This window comes from Puntigrus tetrazona, chromosome 12 (assembly GCF_018831695.1).
Source record: "Puntigrus tetrazona isolate hp1 chromosome 12, ASM1883169v1, whole genome shotgun sequence".
Taxonomy (NCBI): Eukaryota; Metazoa; Chordata; class Actinopteri; order Cypriniformes; family Cyprinidae; genus Puntigrus; species Puntigrus tetrazona.
The window spans coordinates 16,982,090-17,004,113 of NC_056710.1; the positions used below are offsets into that span (position 1 = coordinate 16,982,090).

A 22,024-nucleotide genomic window follows, 5' to 3' on the forward strand; every position below is an offset into this window, starting at 1 on the left:
TAACATTACTGCTCAGCTTAGATCTCAGCAAAAGAGAACGCCAAAGAAGAGAAGGATAGACGAGCGATCACTAAAAAGCAGAAGTGGCATCAAACAGAGCTGCGTCCCCAAAGGAAAAAGGCCGGAGGGAGGCCGCCCCGTCTTTATCAATATGGGGAGCTGGCGGCAGACGTGCAGGGCTGCCCGCCAACTGCATCATGAACGCACGGCACGCTCCAACCTCGCTACAGTGATGAGGCAAACTCTGTTAACCATTAGCAACCGGCATGCTGGAACAGAACACGCTTTAAGAATTCTGACAGGGGTTATGGCTGTTTTCATTAGTGATGTCAGCATGCATTTCAGACGAGAGACGAGTTTATAGAGGGTAATTCATATTTCTTGTACGGAGTGCGATGGTCTGCTATGGCCAATTTTACTCTTGTTAAATGTTTAATACAGCGCATTGCCCTGTATTTTGCAAAATAGTGGTGAAGGTTTAGGTAAGAGATTGCTAATACTTTCCTATGCCGCTTCCTGCAATGGATTTGATGAACAGCTGGCATGGAAACGGCTCGACGATCTCCAAAATGATCACGTGAAATACATAGGCATAAGCAGACTTGCGAAACTGAAGAATTTGGTCTTTTTAACTATTTAAACTTAGAAAATTAACACTTTTAGGTAAGGGTGTGTTACACTGATGAAGGCTTCTGTTTTGAATTATTCAATAAATATTTATAGAAAAGGTTAAATAAGCACAGCACTGATAATAAATCGGCGTTTGTGAAAGATCATGTCGTACTGACTGAAGACTGAAATAATGTTGAAAATTAAGCTTTGTGATAAACAAATAAATTATATTTTATTTATATAAGTATATAACAAGAAAACCAATACTGTAAATCGTAATAATATTTCACAATATTTTTTTTACTGTGTATTTATTAATGCAGTAAAGGCCATATTTTAAGTTATGTATGCAACCAAGAGGCTATTTTTCCCCAAAATAATGCCTATGGACATGACTAAGCTAAATTCCTCACATTATAAATCTACATAACACAGCTGCACTGCATTGCAAAGTTTTTATTTAAATATTATTATATACATCACAAGTTTTGTTCAGGTCAGTAGCACATATTTTGAATGACAAATGCACTGAGATGCCTTTACTAGATATCGGTCAACTATAGCTACGCTTATAGGTAGCAGAAACATAACTAAAACCTGATCTCATGAAAGAAAGCCCTTACATTAACAATTCGAACATCCATTTCATCCCACATTTTCCCGAAAATTACTTTTTTCGTCCTTAACTGCTGTGGCATTTGGTCTTTCAGCACCTGCTATTTTAAGTATCTGAGTGCAGGTGGTGTGTCAAAAGGTCAATGCCATGCTGCACAATGATATGCTTCCCGAAAAACACGCTGATGGGATGAAAACTGCATCGGCCGAGCTACTAAGACTCTGATAGACTCCTACTACGACCATGTCTATTCAGATATAAGCGCAAACTGACTGTATTCACACGTTTCAACTTATATCAAGAGAAAATAGTACAATTGTTATCCAAATAACACCGGCTAACAATTTGCGCTAGCACAAAGAGTTAAATGCATCACTTTGAGATGTTTGTCAGCTTTATTGCTTTAACCACAATCCAAGGCCACGCAGGTGGCATTTTTCTTGCATTTGCACTAGAACAGAATGTCATTTGGCTTTTCAACTTGATTAAAGGACACAAAGAGAGAGAGAGAGCAGAGAAAATAGAGATTCGGTCATTGTGTACCGTGGCAGATTGCACAGACAAGCCTTTTGCAGGCAGAGTACGTTCTCTTTGTATTCAGTCGTCTACTTGAATAAACCCACGACCAACCTTCAAGAGGACCTGTACGCCATATATGCCATCACAAACACATCAACAGACAAATGCTCCAATCAGCACTGTTCACAAACTCCTTTTGTTCCACAGAGTTCCTTAAGAAAGGCTGTCGCCTTGCTCAGAATTGGGTATTTTGCCATTATTGTGTTTGTTCAATAGGAAGCCCTCCAATTCAGCCTTTTCAGCCTGGCTATTTCCTTATTTTGTCTTTGATTACAGGGTTCCCGAAAGTTCCTGGTTGATTTGGCCCTTGTCACACTCGGGCAGCACCAAGGTCATTACATCCAGATGTACAGACTTATTATCTTTCTTTCTCTAGGCGCACATTCTCTCATAACCACTTTGTCAAGCAAGTCTGTTAAAAGGCCCACCTACTTTGTGTCGCTGCGGGGACCATGACAGGCAGCCGTCGCGCGTCATGCAAAATGACTACCATGCCCGATTGTGCGCACAGCTGGTGGGGTTCAGTGTATTATAGAGACTATCAGAGAGCTACTGAAAGGTAACACTAAAATAACTAGATTTCAAAGCGGAGCTCATATCTCCCATTCAATACTTTTGACAATAACATTGTTCTGATGGTACATCGCTGGCACTTTACTTCTTTTTAAAATGAAAATAAAGTTGTAAAGGTCTCCAGTGGCACTCCCACAGTGCATCTGATGAACATTTGATGCATACTGTACTGATCACAAAACTGCAAAGTACATTCTCAGTCTGGCGAGCTCTAATCTGATTAGAAGGCTTTAGTGAAAAGGAAACAAAGTAAACTCTAGAAATGCATTTAGTTATTGATTTCTGCACATTCTATACATAATTTCTCATTTTCTCTCTTTTTTTTTATTATAATTTTTTTTATTGATCATCATGGTGTTAATATAAACCTATCCCTGAATGGCACATAATAAATAAAATTAAATAAAATAATTTTATTTATTTTCCAGTTAACATGTCTAAAATTACTTGAACTAATGTCTAAAACACAGTATTTCCAACTTTTTATTTTTATTTTCCTAGATTTTTTCTTGTTTCAGATATAAACAAGCTGAATGAAAGACAGAGTATTTAAGTAGTCATTGTCAAGATACATTTGCTTAATATCTGTAAAATATTAAGTAAATATTTAAAATTTATAGTAAATTTATTCTTAGAATTTTTAGGAAACTTTTGATATTTGTGTACTCATTTAGTAAAATGCTTGCCTTATTTAGGATAATCTTTAGATATCTTAACTAGAAAACAAAAAATAATCATACATCATATATACTTTACTTCTTTAACCGTGTGTTTGGTTTGTCAGATGATCTAACCGGATGATTTTTGTCTAGAATACGGCGTGTAATCAAGGTCTGTCTGCGCGAGATTGCCCTAAGGGTGAATTTTTCAAGAATTTTAAAGACATTTACTCACAGCAGCAGTGCACGATTTATTCCAGGCACAATCGCTAAAGGAACAGACAGCTGTGGAGCTAGTACTTCTATTACTCTGTGTTTTCATGCTTTATAGAGCTGAGGACTTCAGAAAGGTGAAGTGAAGCACCTCAGCATCCAACCCCGCTGTTCTCGCCGTTTAATAACAAACATATATCGTCTCCTCCATTTCCGAAACGGCGGCGAAAAGGGCCGTTAGAAACTGAAAAACAGCCACACAAATTAAAGATACCGTTGAGTGTAAAAGTGTTTTTTGGGCTGCGTTCTTCGCTATCTGCACCCACCGTAACTGCCACGTAATGACCAAAGTGATGTACTGCCATTCGGTCCCAGCGTTCATTTCCTACGAAACTACTCACATGGCTGCACAAAACACTGTAAAACAAGACTCAGAATACGCACTTGGCCTTTGCTTTTATGGCCAGACATGATAAGGACTGTAAAAAGGAAGGAGAGATTGCTCATCAGCGAGGCAATTAATCAATTAGAAAGAACAGATCGATCTTTCTCCCCCCATCCGGGCTGGCAGGCTGACAGCACTCAGGTGTAATTAAAATTGTAACTATTGACAAATCAAGATGGATGGAGGACCACCAAGCCACTTCGCTTCTGAGTGAAAAGCCAATGAGAATGAATGACCATCGCTTTACGTGTTCCACTGAACAACTATATCTGTGCTGGCACAGCTGCCAACCTGTCATCTTCCTATTGCTGGCATTTAGGATTTAGTTATTAGGGAACTAACTTCCCTCTAAGTGCATAAACACGGGGCACAATGCACTGTGTTAATATGAAGGAAACGTCTGTAAGCTTAATGGATAATGTCCTGGCAGAAAACTACCACTAGCTTTTCCATTTTTCTCAAGATTATTATTTTTTATACTGTTCTTTTAAAACAACCACACAATCCTTTACAATCATTTTATAAGGCCCTCTCCCGACTAACAAAAAGAACATTTTGCTAACATTCTCATTAAGATTTGAAAAGATTATTTCCTCGAATGTTTAAAATATGATTTTTTTGAATGTTACTTTTTAGCAAAAACTAAAAATGAAAGAGGTATTTTTGAATGCTGTCTGAGACCGAAACTAGTGAGTATTAAAGTTCAAAAATACTTAGATGAACATCAAACTTAAATGTTTCAGAAAAATGTTCCACGAACATTGTATAAATAATGTTTCTGTGCTAACGTTTTAAGAACATTATTAAAGACCATATAGCACTGAATGAATGTTACTGGGGAAAAAAATTACAGAAGAATTTGTAGAATTGCAATACAGTTATTTATTTATTTAATCGACATTTAAATGTGCTTTTGTCCACAAAAGACTGGTAATTAAATTATTTGGGGGTTTTTTTAGAACTTTCAAAGAAGTTTTGTCATGTCAGCATCCAAAACACAATTTTTAGATTTTTTATATTGCGGGCATATGCATTTCTATGAACTTTCAATTTATTTTAACCATTGGAATTTCAGTTCAATTCGGTGCACATCCTTGTTTACTTCAACTGAAGCAGAAGAACAAACTCAGAAGCTGCTGGCACCCCATCTGATGCGGCGTTTGAAGATCTTGGCCACTCATTTTTCTCTCTCTATCACACTGAAACATTCCATCTCAAAACAGTCAAAAAGAACATCCAGTTTGGGGAAAGTTGAGACTTGTTAGAGAAGAGCTTTGGATCTTTATTTTATTATTATTTTTCAAGAGGAAACCGTCTGCTGCTTCACACAGTATGAAGAAGCCAGAGGCTTATATTCAAGGGAAAGCCAGTGGAACAACATGAGCTGAAGCTGAGCAGTCTGAAAGTTTGAACTCAATCTTTATGTTGAGATGTACACAAAAATGTACCATGGGGTAACATTTTTATCGCTTTAGCTCACTGAGGCTTCATTTATTTGGCCAAGAAATGCATTCAAATGTAATTATTGTGTATATTCATATGTATATTAAAATATAATACATTCCTGTGATGCAAAGCAAAATTTACAGCAGTCATTATTCTTCAGAAATCCCTGTAATATTATATTTACAGTGCTGCTGTGAAAGCCTGAGTAATTTTAACAAAACGAGAGAGATTAAACAAAATGCATTTATTTATTTATTTATTTATTGCTGATGAAAGTCTTTCATTTAAAGTTTGTGAACACTTGGTTCTTAATACTGTGTGTGGTTGAATGGGGTTTTAATCATTTCAGCTATTTTCGTGATTTGTGAACTAAATTTAAACATCTTTTATTTGATATCCTACCGATTTGAAATATTTAGCAACTCACATTCTCCTGAATATTGCCTCTATAAGACAAATAAATATCAGCAGGGAGCACACAAACAAATGGCAAATTACATTTTTTTTTTTTTTTGTGACAGTAAAGATATTCAGAAACATCACCTCAATTAACTTGGGGATTAGAGAGAAAGATTTCAGTGACAACCTGTAGCGCATCGCAAACAACCGTCGGATCAGCTGTTGAATTTGAGAGATAATCACCTTGTTGAAGAGACGACATGACAGCAACAAAAAAACTGATTATCACAATACGCGTGAAGCACCGCCGGTCATCTAAATACACTCTAAGGTGATGAAAATGGTAGTTTGTTTATAGGCACAGTGGCGTTTTCCTCGCCCCCATCTGCTAGAATACAAAAACCACAAATGCGTTCGCTCATCAAAGTGAAGCACCCAACAAATCAAAGTTAGGGCAATTACACTCCCACATCCCTCTTCTTTATTTCAAAATGGCAACAGCTGTTTTCTGTGGTCCAAATTGCACTGTAATTTCACGAGAAGCATATGGTTACGGCTGATTAATCCAGAAGGAAAAGTGTTTTATTATTTCCAAAGGTGGATGGGTAAATAAGCCCTCAAAGGGGCTCGAGAAAGGAGGTGGAGAGTTTCAGAAACTGAGGCGTGTTCCCGCAGGAATTGATCAGGGGTCCGGGCTTCCTCTAGCGAGAGGCTTCTGCTCCGTGGCATTGATTGATGAAGCCCCTCTGTGTTGGTGAGAGGTGGCGTCTTCATGGAGAGAGTGGCAGGCACCATATGCTCATTGATACGTGATAGCACACACTCAAAGTTGCGTGCCTGTGGTAGCGTGCTATGTCACGCTTAGCATAAAGACTAATCTCAGCGTAACAGAAAGTACACATGCACTTCTGTCAAGTGGAACCCAAAAGCCTGCGAATCTGTCATAACATCTCGGATGTCTGCAGTATCACATTTATATTTAACTGTTAAGCAGACGCGCTTATCTGAAGTGACTTACAAATGACAACGCTACAGCAAAAATTATTCATCTTAACGAGAACGTATAACAAGCCGTGCTGAAAAAACAAAGTTACAAAACTACCTAGAATGATACATAGAAGTGAGATACAAGTGTGACGAAGTAGCAGATTTTTTTGTTTATTTTCTTAGGCCATAAACAAGAAGTAATTTTTAACTATTATGCTAATTTTCAACTGCTAAATTTCTATTGTTCTGGTTAGGTAAGTTAGGTTTCCACCCATCCATCCATCCATCTATCTGTTGGGGGTTGTAAAGTCAGGTCAATATTTATTCAATCAACCAAATCAATCAATAAATCAATCAATTAGTTGTTGTTTGTATTGCTGTTGTGAATTTTACTTCAATATCTGCAATGTTTACATTTTACACTTATTGCAGTTTTAGTATGTATTCTGTACAGACATATATATATATATAGACACACACACACACAATACTGTATATATGCCCAAAATACTGTATATTACAAAATATTAATAATAAAAATTATATTCTTACACTTAAAAAAAGAACCACTTTATTTTAGTCAGTATGATAATTAATGTCTATTTCAAAATGCTTTTTTTTTTTTAAATTATACAGTCTGCATGTTGTTCAACGCTAGCTATTTTACAACCAATTTGTATGTATTTTATGAGGTGGCTAATTTGTACACTTTCGTACAACCTCACGAGGGGTAGGTTTAGTGGTGGTCACTCACACAAATTCCTACAAATTAGGTCACCTCATAAAATATCAACAAATTGCTGTGAGATTAGATAGTCAATTTTCAATCCCCTCCATCTTCCGTTCTCTCTATCTCCTCTCTCACTGTGTCTATTAACAAAATGGTAAAAATAACATCCAAAAAGGACAAAAATGGAACAAATTGGTCGCTGGAGCACTGAAATACACAAACACACTTCCAAAAGCTCATCACGTTTTGCGGTTTGGATGAGACTGCGCTGTGGAAGACGCTTTGCACCCCCTCCGTTTTAGAGCCATGCCGAGTGTGTCTTGCATCGAGATCATTAACGCTTGAGGGAATACAGTATGTGGCATCATACCATGATGCCAGCTACAGGTCCAATTATTCGCAAGAATTTTGAGATTACTGGCCTTTTACACTGGCAGACACACACACACAAACACCCCGAGGGAACAGCAATTACAGGGTTCAGAGGTGGCATCATATGCACAGGCCAATCTGATTGCATTTTCATTCCAAGTGCACGGCTTGCCGCTTAAGAGTGTGAGACTTAAAGGCCTCATGAACGACATGTCACACGGCAGTCCACGCTCATTACCATACTGCCATGTGCTCTGCCTGACTTTGGTAAACAACCCCAAAAGCGCCTTGCGCAGTCTCCACACTTTGCATAATTGTGCTTTAAAAAGACTTGGATTCAGCTGACTATTACAGACCAAACGAGAACTTGAGTGCAGCAATCTCTGAGCGAACGTGGAGGTACGTTCGTCTGATTTTCTGCATTAAAGGCTTTAAAAGAGTTACGGGCTCCGCCGAGTCGCGGGAAATGGGCAACATTCCCACAAAGGCTGGCGCATGGCGGGGATCATACGAAGAGATGTGTCTGAATGAGCTCAGATACAAGTTGAAGCGTGAGGATTGCAATTCCATCGGGTGCAATTTCTCTCGGATGCGGGTCAAAGAGCAGAGCTCTACAAATAAAAGTTCTTCAATGATTCTTTGCTGAACTTGCCGTCTTATTAAGAACAATTTTTCACCATATCCTCTGAAAAGGCCAGTATAGACGGTCACCACTAAGGCTAGCTATTAATACAGATTTCTTGATCCCATTCACTATTTAAATTTACGTTGAAAAGTCAGTTTTATCTATCTATCCATCCATCAAAATTGAAGTAAACATTGAAAGTGTGATTTGTATATAAAGACAGTTAAATGAATACCTTTGACTTACCATTCATGTAAATGCTCCTTTACAATATGAATTTGAATGTATATGAATGTTCATAGCTTGAACTGGCTATTCTGTTCTTATTCGATTAAAAACATGATAAAGTTTCTTTAGATCAGTCTTTAGAGCTTATTGTTCCTGTTTCAGTCTATCCATCCACGGTCACAGTGATTTTTCCAAGTAAGACATGATTCTGGACCAACATTACTGACCAAAAATTTAGACTTACCCCAATCTCTACCCCTAAAACTAACCCTACCCCTAATTTATTGCTAAAATTAGCGGGAAAAATTGCTGATTAACAGGGGTGTAGAAGCACCTAACCCTGATCATATCATTTGTTTCATCAATCCATCGATAAAATCCATTGCTTCATCCAGCCATTTATTCATCCATCCATCCAAATTAAAGATTGAAAGTGTGCTTTCTATATAAAGACAGTTAAATGAATTCCTCTGAATTCACATTCATGCTCCTTCTTTGAAATGTGGCATTGAAATTCAATCATGTTTAAATCGTGCACAGCATTGCTCGTATTGGCTATTTATTTTAAATTAAACTCTTGAATCATAAAATTGTAACGTGAAATGCATTTCTTAAATTCAGTTTTCCAATAACATTCTACTGAATTCAATCCCGAATGCTGTACAACACCACTTGCAATGACTAGTTTTGTTATTATTAGATTAAAAGCATAAATTAAGCATTCTTTAAGACGAACTTGCTTCTGGGTAGTAAATGGTTTTCTCAAGAACTAGTTCAATTGGAGAAAAAAATCCCATTGCATCATGCTTTTAAATGACTGGAATCTGTATTTCCTGTGTTGTCAGTGTCGAGCAGGAAAGCTTTGCAATAAATGCTACAATATCCAGGTGCGGTTCTGCTTAAGTGATTTCTGAAGATCCAACTGCAGGAGCCAAGCCATGTGAGAAGAATGGGGGCGGGAAAAAGCTTTCCATGCCGAAACGGTTGGGTGTGGCGATAGCATCAGATACACTCAGACTGTGCGTGACATTGACTATCACACATCCTGAAATGTATTCCCCTTCCTCCCTCTCATCCAGCTCTGCCTTGATTCAGGCCAGGCCTGACATCAGTGAGAGGAAGAAACCTGTAACTTCAAAGAACCCACTGCGGGCACAAACGCACTGTATGGAAAAGAGCCCAGCGTTGACTCAACATTTCAAAGCTTAATGCTCCCACAACAGAGCCGGTTAACGTGCGCCCACTAATATTCCTACACACTGAAGATCACAAAACGCTCCTCATTAGGGACAATTTCAGAAGCAAATGGAACTTTATCAAAGAGCTATTGGAAAGATTGAGCCATAAACCAGGTCAGCTGGGGGCTAGTTTACACAACCTGAGAACAGCTGAGACTCTAGAATGGTCACTATGCAGACGCCCCCATAGAGGCTCAAGCCATGAACCATCTGTCTCTGCTTGTGGACTGAATTTCCACAGAGGCAATACCAGACCAGGGGCTGGTTACACCAGCTGCGAACGTAAAAAAAATTTGCATAGTTATGGCATAAATAGGCAGTTAGATACAATTTATGCATTTGTTGCACCACAAAACCTGAAATGTAACCCAATCGATAAACAAACTATTTACAGAAGGAATAAGTTCAGACTAATTGGTGCAGATTTACGTATGCACATCAGGTCCTATATATATATATATATATATATATATATATATATATATATAAACATTTTATAATACTTATAAAACATTTTATAATACTTATATTTAAATATACTGCTTATATTATTTTGTAGCAATGTTTTATTTTAATAGAAACTATTTATTTACACTCACATTACCAATAGAATTTATTTAGTGATTTACACTTATATACATATATAATACGGCCATGACCCTGTTGTGAACTTCACATCCCAAAATTCTTAAGAACACTGGTTTAAGCGTACCTTGCTGTATTTCAAATAAGTCACACACAGTCACAGAATCAAGACACATCCAAGTCATGCAATCAGAGCTAAGCAGGAGGTACGGAAAGAAAGAAACTGCACAGAATCTTTTATTTCGTTCTTGTAAGCAACCTCTAGCAGTCCCCTTATGTAATGCGACTTCAAAGAGCAACTGCAGCAAAAGTGCAGATTAAAAAGGTTGGAATACATTGAGCGAAAAACCAGAGTGCCCCTGGAGTGACAATAAGAACATTTCAGATGAAACGTGAGCAACGACAGCGAATAGCGCCATTGCATCAATTACAGTCCTTCACCGGCACCCCTGAGTGCCCCCCTCCTCTGCTCTTTTCATCTTCCTCAAACTTTCTGAAGAGTAAGATATTATCTGCATCATTAGTGTTTTTTCTCTTTTATTTCTTACGTGCATTTTTTTCCTGTTTATTCCGACACACTTAACAATCCGAATCTAGAGTTTGCACTAATTACACCGCTTTTGTTTTGCGCTTTGCATGTTTGCATTTTCATCTCACAGCCTTTGGCAACCCGGAGAAATCAAATGACAACTGCCAAGCAACCAGACATTTTCTTTCGAGTTTAAACCGGTTGTTTTAGATGGAGCCGTGGCACCAAACGGCATCCCTACCGCGTAACTCCCATAAGTTTGGCACCAAATCCGTATCCTAGCGCAGTCACAGCTTCAGAGGCCATGACTCAACTGACTAGAAGCATAATGCCTGCTTCAGTGGGCTCAGAGAGACCATTTAAAACACGCACCACGGCTAAATTCCTCGCTGGCACAGTCCTTGAACTTAGTATTCGGGGGTGTGTCGGTGTGTGTGAGCGCATTTGTCCGCATTCGTTGGCCACGCTCGAGTCCGAGGAGCTCTAATCACAAATGGATTTGTCCGAGCGTTTTAAAAGCGCCTTCTCTTTACGTTGCGACTGAAGGATTAGCGCGGCTAATCATAAAACGAACAGATTGGTTGAAAAGAGCAGAACACACTGGAATAATGAATGCAGGTAGAGAAATTACACCGTGCTTGATTTAGCGAACACACTGTATTATTATCTGATTAGCAAGAATGAAAACTGTGCTCACATGCATTTTCGCTCTGTCTGGCTCTTCATTTCTCGCTTTCATTTTCTCCCAAATGTATTTTTCTTTTCAAATATTCAATATTTGCTGACTTCTGTGCTAGCTCTCCAAAATGGATGTAATATTTCACCTGGCGCTATGTATATACACTTCCTCTCTGCGGACTCCATTTCACTTCCCCAGGTGAGTTGAGACACAGCGAGTCATTAGGCTCAACGGGAAACTATGAGGTACCTGTCTGACAGAACAAGCCATTTCCTTTGTGACTCCACATTCTCTTCTCTACGATTTCCAGATGCTGTCGCTGAGGTACAATTAAGAACGGGCTTGGTTTGGTTTTTGCACTCTTATAAGTGCACGGATATGAGTTGAACGGCAGATATTTAGATGTTTCCCGTTGAAAGATGCTACTCACACACTGTGGGTGAAATTTAATGGCTTCCGTTTTAGTTTTTAGTACATTATTTGAAAAACAACATCACAGAACACTGTCACTTTTTTCAACAAATACGATAATCTTTCACAGTAACCGCCACTGTTATTTATCATATAAGGCAGCCAGTCAAATATAATATCGTTTTAATATTTTAATTGATGACGCCAGCAAATAAGTGGTCAGAAAGTTCAGATGAGCGTTATACCAAACATAAAACAGGCGTATATTAATCAGTTTGGTAATGGTTATGCATATTTCGCTGTCACTCTTAAAACAGGAAAAATTCATGCAAAGCATATACTTTATGATTGATTTGACATATCAGTTAAATTGACTTAATTACCAATTAATATTCCAAGGCAAGCAAAGGATAATGCTGTATTAAAAATAGCATCATTTGAAATGAAACCTTACTTTATAAAAATTAATTAATTAATAAAAATGATATTTTTCATAATGATCAGTATTGAAAACAGTTGAGGCTGGTTTTTATTTATTTATTTATTTTTTATGTGGAAACCATGATAATTTGATGAATAATTCGTAATAAGTTACAAATATAAAGACCAGTAACATAAAATCTCCTGTAAGACTCTAAATTACATTAAAATGTCCTTGCTGAATAGAAATATTAATTACTTCAGAAGTAGATGAATGCACTTATTTTTTCATGTACCGTACTTCATTTCTCAAAATGCCATGACCTGTTGAATTTCCCTCAAATGTAATTCAGTACATTCCACTTTCAACCCTGCTGTATTCACACTAGACTTATCACTTATCACTGCTGTGTCTGTATTATAAGAAAATATTTCCAGGTATACGTTTGGTCATGGGCTGAGTGATAAGCTCACTTTTGATTTGAAGTTGAGCCACTCATGCGGACCACTAGAGCAGTCCTCGGGGGTAACATCAAGCCCCTATGAGCAATTGGTATTCAGGCATTGAAACAGCCCGAGGCATTGCCCAAGGCAACAGTATGTCCGAAGAAGACAGCGGCCCCCGTCCAGACCCAAGCTGACCCGACAGGGAGTAAGAGGAGTGAGTTTCACACCTGCCCTGCTTAACATGGTGGAGAGGATTCAAGAAGAATGAGTAAAGAAAAAGACACTTAATCGATAGTTCCTACCCTCTGTCTTCTAGTTTTTGGGTGTTTCGAATTTATGAACAACCAACAAGGGCTCAGTGTGTCTGTTCATGCGAGCGCGTTTCCTAAGTGCCGGGAGTAAGCAACTTAACAGGCCATCGTTGAAATCTCAGGAAGTTGCCAAGTTCATACCCTATGAATCAATCCGTCAGTCTGGATTCAGAAAAAAAAAAAAAACTATGTACCTCCAAATTTGAAATATCCTAAGCTGAACTTCTGTACTTTGTCTAACTTTGTCAATGTTGGGAGAAGGTCAGAGGAGAAGAAGCCAACTATGGTTTAGATATATACGCAACATAACTGACAGAAAAAGTGCTTCACATCAGCCGACCTGGGTGTTGGAGCTCGGAGAAGCCGACAGCGCATCAACAACGAGGCCTTCAGTCGAAGAGCATCGTCAAATCACATCCACCTCTAATCAATGTGTCATTACCTTCACTTCAAACCCCCCAATGACATCCAGTGCAGTGGTTTTCTGGTTCGCTGTTGTGCGGGGATGATGAATACACTCCGCACCGAGTCCAGGTGAGTTACCGTCTCGGCTCTACCGTACTCACTAATCAAACAGTCTTCCTTTTGAAATCTCGAGTGTGAAACACGTCATTAAACAGCATGCTAATGAAGCTAATCTACTGAAGTCAAATGATTTACAAGCATGCCAAACGTCTCACCCCCTATTGGGAGTATTATAAAATGGTCTTGTTTTGTTGAATTACAAACACATAGTCCTGCTCTCGGATAAAGCTATGCAGATCTACTGCTCTTTTTTAACTGAATGAAATATCTGTTATCATGCACAAAAAAGGCAGTGATAGTTCCACGAAAAGCTTACCATTGCCCAATTTTTTTTTTTTTATAAAACTTGAAGAAAAAAGATATTTTTTCCCGTCAGCTTTTAGCTTTTTTTAATGCCACCTACAGTGCTGCAAAAACCTGTTTTGGACCTTTTATTGCAAAAATTATTCCAATTAAAAACATAAGACATAATGGGACAAATTTACTAACAGCGCAACTTCTGGCATTAAAATAGTACTGGCAGGATTTACTAAAGAAAAAGTGAAGAAATAGTTCTGAGAAAGGCATGGATACGTGCAGTTATTTTTGCGCCCGACCCTTTCAGATGTGAAATTTATGGGAGGAGAGTATGAAAATGAATGAGCCCTATTATTTATTGGTAGATTGCTCTGGTCATTATGGAAATGATCTGGTCGCATCTGTTTCCTTTAAAATGCGCATTGTAAGTAAATCACCCAGTTTAGTAAATCTGGCTAATATGCGTCTTAAGGTTTGGCTTAGTTCAGCGCCATCTACTAAGCAGGCATGATGCAACTACTAACTACTGATCTTTTGTCTTAACCACTTGTGACATTTATTGATTCACCGATAATGATTTACACATTTGAGCTGTGGCTCTTAAATGCAATGGATCTTCAAAAATAACTCGACTGGGACGATGATCAGTAAATATCAGTAAAATTATGGTCTGTATTCTATCATTAGATGTGAAATTTCAGTTTGCACCCAAATATTTGTATTGAATTTGATTTCATGCTCTATATTAGTAGGTAAAAAACACTGTAAAATAAGCATTTTGTTTGAACTGCTAGTATTTAAACAGTTCTCGGATGACTTACTACTTCCAGCGAGTGCACATCCAATGGACACTTTACTATCCAATGAAGCAGGAAATGCAGAAAAGGCAATGACGAATTTAGTGTGCCCAGATTTCATTCACACTACACACATGAATACAATATAGAACACTCTTTTTTAACATTGCAAAGTTCATCAAATGCAGTACCCACTTGTTATGAAATTTTGAAATATAGCACATGTGTTGCACGAAATGCATTATTTATAGTGCTTTTTGAAGACCCTATGTTTCTGCATTGCAAGAATAGCAAAATCAATTTATCGGAGAAAGTAAGGTTTGGAATGGCACAAGGATGAGTAAATAGAGCCCAAACAGAATTTTAATTGCAGGGCTGTTAACCACTCATTTATGTAGTCTGTAAAATGGAAGTCAAAATAAAGCCCTCACTGTTCTGCTTAGGTAGTGCATTTCTACTTTATCTCAGATGGGGGGCTTCTGCATTCTGTCAGTTGGGAGTTTCTAAATGGATTTCTCATTAAAACATCGGCAAGATTCATAAGAGATGAGGTGGGAATCTGTTTAATGACGTTTAGGTGAGAATCCCAGACCCCAGAAACGCTCCCAGGAATCCTGTGAGGATTGAGACAATTAACTTGAATCAGCCGATGCCACATATCATTATGAAACACGAGCATTAGATGCTGTGAAGAATGCTGGTATAACACACGCATTCACTCTCTCTGCTCCTCTCGTTCCGTTTTCTTTCCAGGCGCACACACACATACACAAACCGGTAGCCTAATCCTCCCAATGTGTAAGTTATCACTCTACTGTAAATGTCAGGTTAGACAGCATACACTCATGAATGATGGATATATGGCACGTCCTAGTTTGCCACGGTTTCCTCCCTAGGCAGCATTACAGAACAGCCTATTTCTCGATCCAGGGCTTAGTGTTTGCAGCTATCACGCATTTCCAACACTCCCACCTGTGCTTGCATAACAACTACCTAAGCAGCCCAGCCACTCTCGGAGAAAACCGGCAACCGGAGAGAAAGTTTCAGTAATGCATTTCAGCGGCGCCGCCTTACAGCAGGGACAATATCTAGAAGGAAATATTAGAAAATATTACATTTTGTTATGCACCTGTGTAGATATTACGATTTCAGCCAGCATCGCCCACCCAGCAAATGTATTTTATTTTTTCTTTTTTTTTTTTTGGAGTATATTGCTTCTATCTTTTTCCAGGCAGAATGAATGGAAGCGACTGCTCATGCGAGCTTCTGCTGCTCGCCTGCTGTCTGCAAAATTTAGACGAAAACAATTTTCCCCGCTTGAGGCCATCAGCTGAGAAGAGAGGCAAATTACCACAAGTGGCCAGTTAAAACGCCTTGCTCTCTGCATGCAGAGAAACTCAATGGACTTCTTTCTGTCTTTTCAGTGGCATAAATCCACGCCACATGGGGGGCATGTGCCTTCAAAATTAGGAAAAAATCAAATTGACGATATTGCCATTAAGGTACCGAACAATTTTTTTTGGTTAATGTGGGCTCCATGCGTTCACTCACACCGTGCATCTTTTACGCGCCTAGATATATCAAAAGTTTGGTCGCATGCCTAAATGCACTTTTTGCATGTCCTCATTAAAAACAATGAATCATCCCGTCATAAAACTCTGACATTAAGAGTCCGTCAGCACAGATAATGCACATCTGATGGACACGCACCTTATAAAAACACTTTTCCAAGATGCCACCGGTGAGCTCATTTTAACGGAGCTCTCTCGTTATGTGCAGTCATAAAACAGGCATGGAGTTCATTAATTTTGATGGTTAATCTGCAGTCTCATTAATTGGCTTTGGTTAATTTCGAGGCCATGTCGTGTATAATTACCTGTGGTATACGCACAGTTGCTGTATGTGGCATGGACTTCAATGCACTTCTAAAGGCAGGTTATTATTGATTAGTGACTGCAATTAAAGGTACAGGATTGCGTCCTGGTTCTAAATAACTCCGGTACTGCACATTTCCTGAGGTCTAACTGATTTGTATCGTGAGCTCATTAATAAATTCTCCAAGACCTGAAATGGGTGTGTCAGATAAGGGAGATATACCCTAAATGTACAGTTGTGGGGTAGGTTCTCCAAGATTGACAAGCACTGCTGTACAGTGTCTCCATAAGAAAGAGATGAAGGAGAGTGAGCATAGAGCACATATCTCGCATATACTGTAGGGAAAGGAGGAGGAAGGTGCATGCATTTTGCGTATTGACAACTGAATAGACTGAATAAACTGAATAGATGCTGTACATGCTTAATTAATCTGCACGTATCATGATTTATCATTAAACACAAGCTGTTCTCGCTTCATTTTCCTATTAAACTGTAATTAAGCCAAATGAAATGACTGCAGAAGTCAAGGTTAAGTGTTAAAAGTCCCTCAGGCTCACCGCGTTTTTAAGGATCTTTGGAGACAGTTCATTTTCAGCCTTTACACAGCAACTTAAAGAAGCGCTCTTTACCTTGTGCCGACGCCAGATGTAGGAGCACCGACAGCAATATTACAATCCAACAGGGTCTCTTTCTGGCTTTACCCGAATTCCCAAACATCGCCAGAGAGGCAGATGGAGAGATACCGAACGCGTTTGTCCGGCACGCCGGGTACATGTTGCTTCTCCACAGTCCAGCCACAGTTGTGCGCGTAATGTTCTGGAGTGTCTCTGGCGCGTCTCGCGTGAGGACTCGAGCGACTCGAGAGACTTGATAGACTAATCCTTCACATTTATATCTCGAAATGGAATACTGTTCAACTCCTCTGCAGGTGCGAGTTTGTGAACGGCAGGATAAAACTTCAGTTCTTAACGGTCAACGACTCCGAAGCACAGAAGGCTAATCATAGACACTTTCGTTCGTTCATCAACTGTTTCTACTTCACAAGTGTTTGCTCAATAAGTGCATACCCAATCCAGAGCGCAAACACTGTTGATAAACGTCCCCGGGATGCGATTAAAGGGGTGATAATTCGCTCGTAATCAATGACGCTGCGCTGTTCTCATTCCAGCGAACCAAAAGTTAGTTCTGTTCCCGGAGCGTTGCTATTTGTTATCCCCAAGACGAGTCTTTTGCAGTGAAGAACCTCCCGTTCACTGAGTCCGCCCAGATGCAGAATAAGCTTCGTTCGGTTTAAGTAACTTTCCAAGTCCCGTTTCAGTGCGCCGCTGTGCCGCTCGGTCCGATCGAAGCATGCCGCGCGCAAAGCTCCGCTGTGTGCGAGGGCGCGAAACGGTATTCGTGAGAGATCAAACTGTCAACGCTGAATGCCGCCCAGGAACCGGCCCGTTGCGCTGAAGATCTCCAGCATCATATGAGCAGCGGATCGGAGAGAGCGGTGCGCGCGGAGGGGGCTGACGCACGGTGCCACCGCGCGGCGAGCTCTAAAAAGACACGCAGCGAGACAGACGGGCGCTCGCCGCTGAATGCGCTGGAATGAAGAGCCCGACAGTTATTCTGAGCGGATGAACGGTTGCAACGACCTTTCAGTAATGTCTCCGTCACTCTATGAAACAGCGATTAGTGGCTAAACTAACACATCTGTCTGGCCGAGCTGCTTCTGATGTTTGCGGAGCTGAAAAGTGATGGCTATCGATATTTAATTGACCGAATTGAATAGACACGACCTTTGGAGATTCAGGAACAACGAACCTAGCAGATTCACCAGATAATACTTCTTTAATTGCGGTTTCAGTTTCATTTTGATCCTTGTGGTTCTTTCAGAATCATAATCCTTCCCATCCATCCATCCATCCATCTGTCTATCCATCTATCTATCTACCTGTCTATCTATCTATCCATCCATCCATCCATCCATCTGTCTATCTATCTACCTGTCTGTCTATCCATCTATCTGTCTACCTGTCTATCTATCTATCTATCTATCCATCCATCCATCCGTCTGTCTGTCTATCCATCCATCCATCCATCCGTCTGTCTATCCATCCATTCATCTATCTATCTATCTATCTATCTATCTATCTATCTATCTATCTATCTATCTATCTATCTATCTATCTATCTATCTATCTATCTATCTATCTATCTACCTGTCTATCTATCCATCCATCCATCCATCCATCTGTCTATCTATCTACCTGTCTGTCTATCCATCTATCTGTCTACCTGTCTATCTATCTATCTATCCATCCATCCATCCATCCATCCATCCATCCATCTATCTATCTATCTATCTATCTATCTATCTATCTATCTATCTATCTACCTGTCTATCTATCTATCCATCCATCCATCCGTCTGTCTATCTATCTACGCCTCTCTTTCCCTCTGAGTCTGTCTGACCATCTGTGCTTGTATCTGTCCATCAAACAGTCTTTTGTTTCTTTATTTTTCCCGGCACTCTGTTTACATCAGTCCTTCCATACAAATAAGAATCGTGATGATTGTAAATTGACATTTAATCCATTTTGCTTTATTTTTTTCCCCCTTTTTGTTTTCTGTATCATGGCATTGCCAAGATGAGTGGCTTCTTGTGATTAATCCTTTGTGTTTGTATTTTTCCTAAATTATTTTCATCATTAGGGGATAATAGGATCTGCTAAATTAATAATACAGAAATGTTAAAATGTAAGTGCACTATTATTATTATTAAATTGCATTACAGACATAAAAGAGCCAATCAATCCAGTTTAATAAAAGGATGATGTATAAAAAATGTATATATATATATATATATATATATATATATATATATATATATATATATATATATATATATATAATTTATTTATTTATTTGTCCCACAAGTCTGTTTAAATGTATATTTTGTAAATAAATCTTATGGAAAAGAACTGATCAAAAAAGACACATTTTTCAAGAGAAACAAAGATCCTACTCATATTTCCCAGAGCAGAAAACAAGAGAGAAAAAACGAAATAGACTTTTAAAAAAGAATGTAAAGAACCGATTCGTACATCAGTCGAAAGAATCATTTGGGACACGCTGAGATCAGGTCTGAGTCTTGCACTTTTGATCCAGTGAAGAAATACAAAGAGTCTAGATACAGCAAAACACACCTACACACACTCCGGGTTAGTATGCACGCGCGCGCGCACACATGCACGGATGCAAACACGCGCGCATCTATATGTAGGGATTTGCTGTAGGATTGGTAGCACTTCTTCAGAGTGGAGGTCAGATCGCAGAAGATGCCAACATCAGACTAGTTTACAGGTCTGATTTCTCCTGCGAAGCCTGTTCGCCCACACACACAACACGCATACAAACATACTTCAAAGACTATTGATCTTCTCTGGCCTGCGGGAAAAACAACTTCCACATCAAGCAGCGCTCCTTTGGGTTAATCATACATGTCAGAGGGCCAAAGCTAATCTGTTGAATAAACCCGTAATGCACCTTTACGGCCAGGTAGGGAGGTCTGGAAGTGGACTCTATGTGAACGCTGGGAAAATGTGGTACTGGATCTAGGTTTTTAGATGTAGGTGCACTACTAAAAAAAAGAACTTGACTATTTGATCTTGACAGTCACAGTGTGATATCCACCACACCAACTAAATCTTTATTTCCTTAACAAATTAGGTCTGGGAAAGGAAAAATATCATTATTATACAATAATAATAAAAATCATATGCATATTTAAACATTATTATTATTAGTATTAATAATTTACTACTTAATTTAGATTATTAAATTAGAATGTGATTGCAAATGTTAATATAAAATAACATATAAAATAATTATTTATTAACACAAAATAATAAATGTATAATTTAATTATATTAAATCTGAATTTTATTTAAAATGTTAATACATACAAACTTATATCAAGACAATAATAAGATTAATAAATGATTTATTTATAAAAATTATTACAACAACAACAACAACATTAATAAAAATAATAATAATAATAATATGTGTAGTTTACAAAATTATGATTTTATTAAAAATGTTAATGTATTTATTATTTATTTATTATTTATTAATTAAATTAATTATTCTTATTATTATTATTTATATAATTTATTTAAAAATAAATAATATACATCATATAGTGGTGTATACATACTCAATATCCTGCATCCTTACTGAAACGTAATTTCGTATGTGTCTGAAATGCCTGGAAATCATTTGAAAGCATTTCTCAACTCACAATATTTATTGATTTCAATAAAGCGTGATGTTAGCATGATCCTATCCGTATGACATGATCCTCTTATAAGCACTGTTATTGAGTAAAAAAAAAAATCCATGTTTATCTCTATTCACTATTTTTCAGTATTGAATGATCGTATGTATAATGGATATTTATCTTGCTCCGTCTGCCAATTTGATTTTTTTTTTTTTTTTTGCTGTCACAGTGTATTATGAGATTTGCTTCAGTGAGCTGAGCAAGCCTATACCGTTCTCACTTCATCGGGTGAAACAGACTAAAGTAAGAGAAGTATAGCTTTAGAATTCACCTCCATATGGGATCTCACACAGGATGGAGCCTTCATGAAATATGACTGGCAGCAGAAAGAAACCGAGAGAGAGGGAGCTGTGGTCTGGAACGCTGATACTTTTGGAGAGACAGCCAGAGCATTCACTATTACGGGGACATGCAGTGCTGCAGGTTATGGGCTCGAATTAGCAGATTGTGAAATAAACCTGCATTCAACAGTTTTAGATTTTCTTCCACTCATAAAAACGTAAAACATGTAACATGTAACTGTGATGAATACAGGTTTTTCGAAAAAATAATATCATTGTAATTAATTAATAATATAATTTATTAATAAATATGAGCCTCGGCAGCTTATATTGAGAAAACAGACAAACAAACTAAAGCTACAGTACAGCCTCCACGAAAGCACTTCGCTAAACAACATCCGTCAGGGCTTTTAGTCCGAAAGTATTGATGCATCCTCCAATATTGATGGGTTTTCATATGCTTACCTCAAAGGTCTTTAGAAAAACTTTACCTGAAACTGGGCGATGTGAGCACTGTGCTAAACGCTTTCATGTAATGCATATTTCATCCATATTCAAAAGCTGAAGGGCGTCCTGACGCAGAAAGTCCATAAGTGAGACTCACAGAAGTGGTAAATCATATAACGTTACAGGAAATCCCTTATATGGGTTAAAAAAAAAAAAAGAAGCCTACAGGGATGGAGATGAGAAATCTTTTCTTTTCTTTTTTATGTGTTTCAACGTAGAGAGGCTTCACTGCACTGAACCGACTGTTTTGTGGGAAAACCGTTTATTAATTAATCACCACCTTTTCGGATAATCTTCAATGCGTTTGC

At 38.4% G+C, this 22,024-nt stretch overlaps 1 protein-coding gene across 1 annotated transcript in view; it reads right to left on the minus strand.

Moving 5' to 3' along the window:
- sdk2b (sidekick cell adhesion molecule 2b) overlaps positions 1-18,154 on the minus strand; it is a 314,896-nt gene extending 296,742 nt beyond the window's left edge. Inside the window, 1 exon segment of the mRNA XM_043254231.1 lies at positions 17,228-18,154. Within this exon segment, the coding sequence (XP_043110166.1) occupies positions 17,228-17,372 (145 nt within the window). The 5' untranslated portion in view covers positions 17,373-18,154.
- Positions 18,155-22,024: the final 3,870 nt, after the last annotated feature.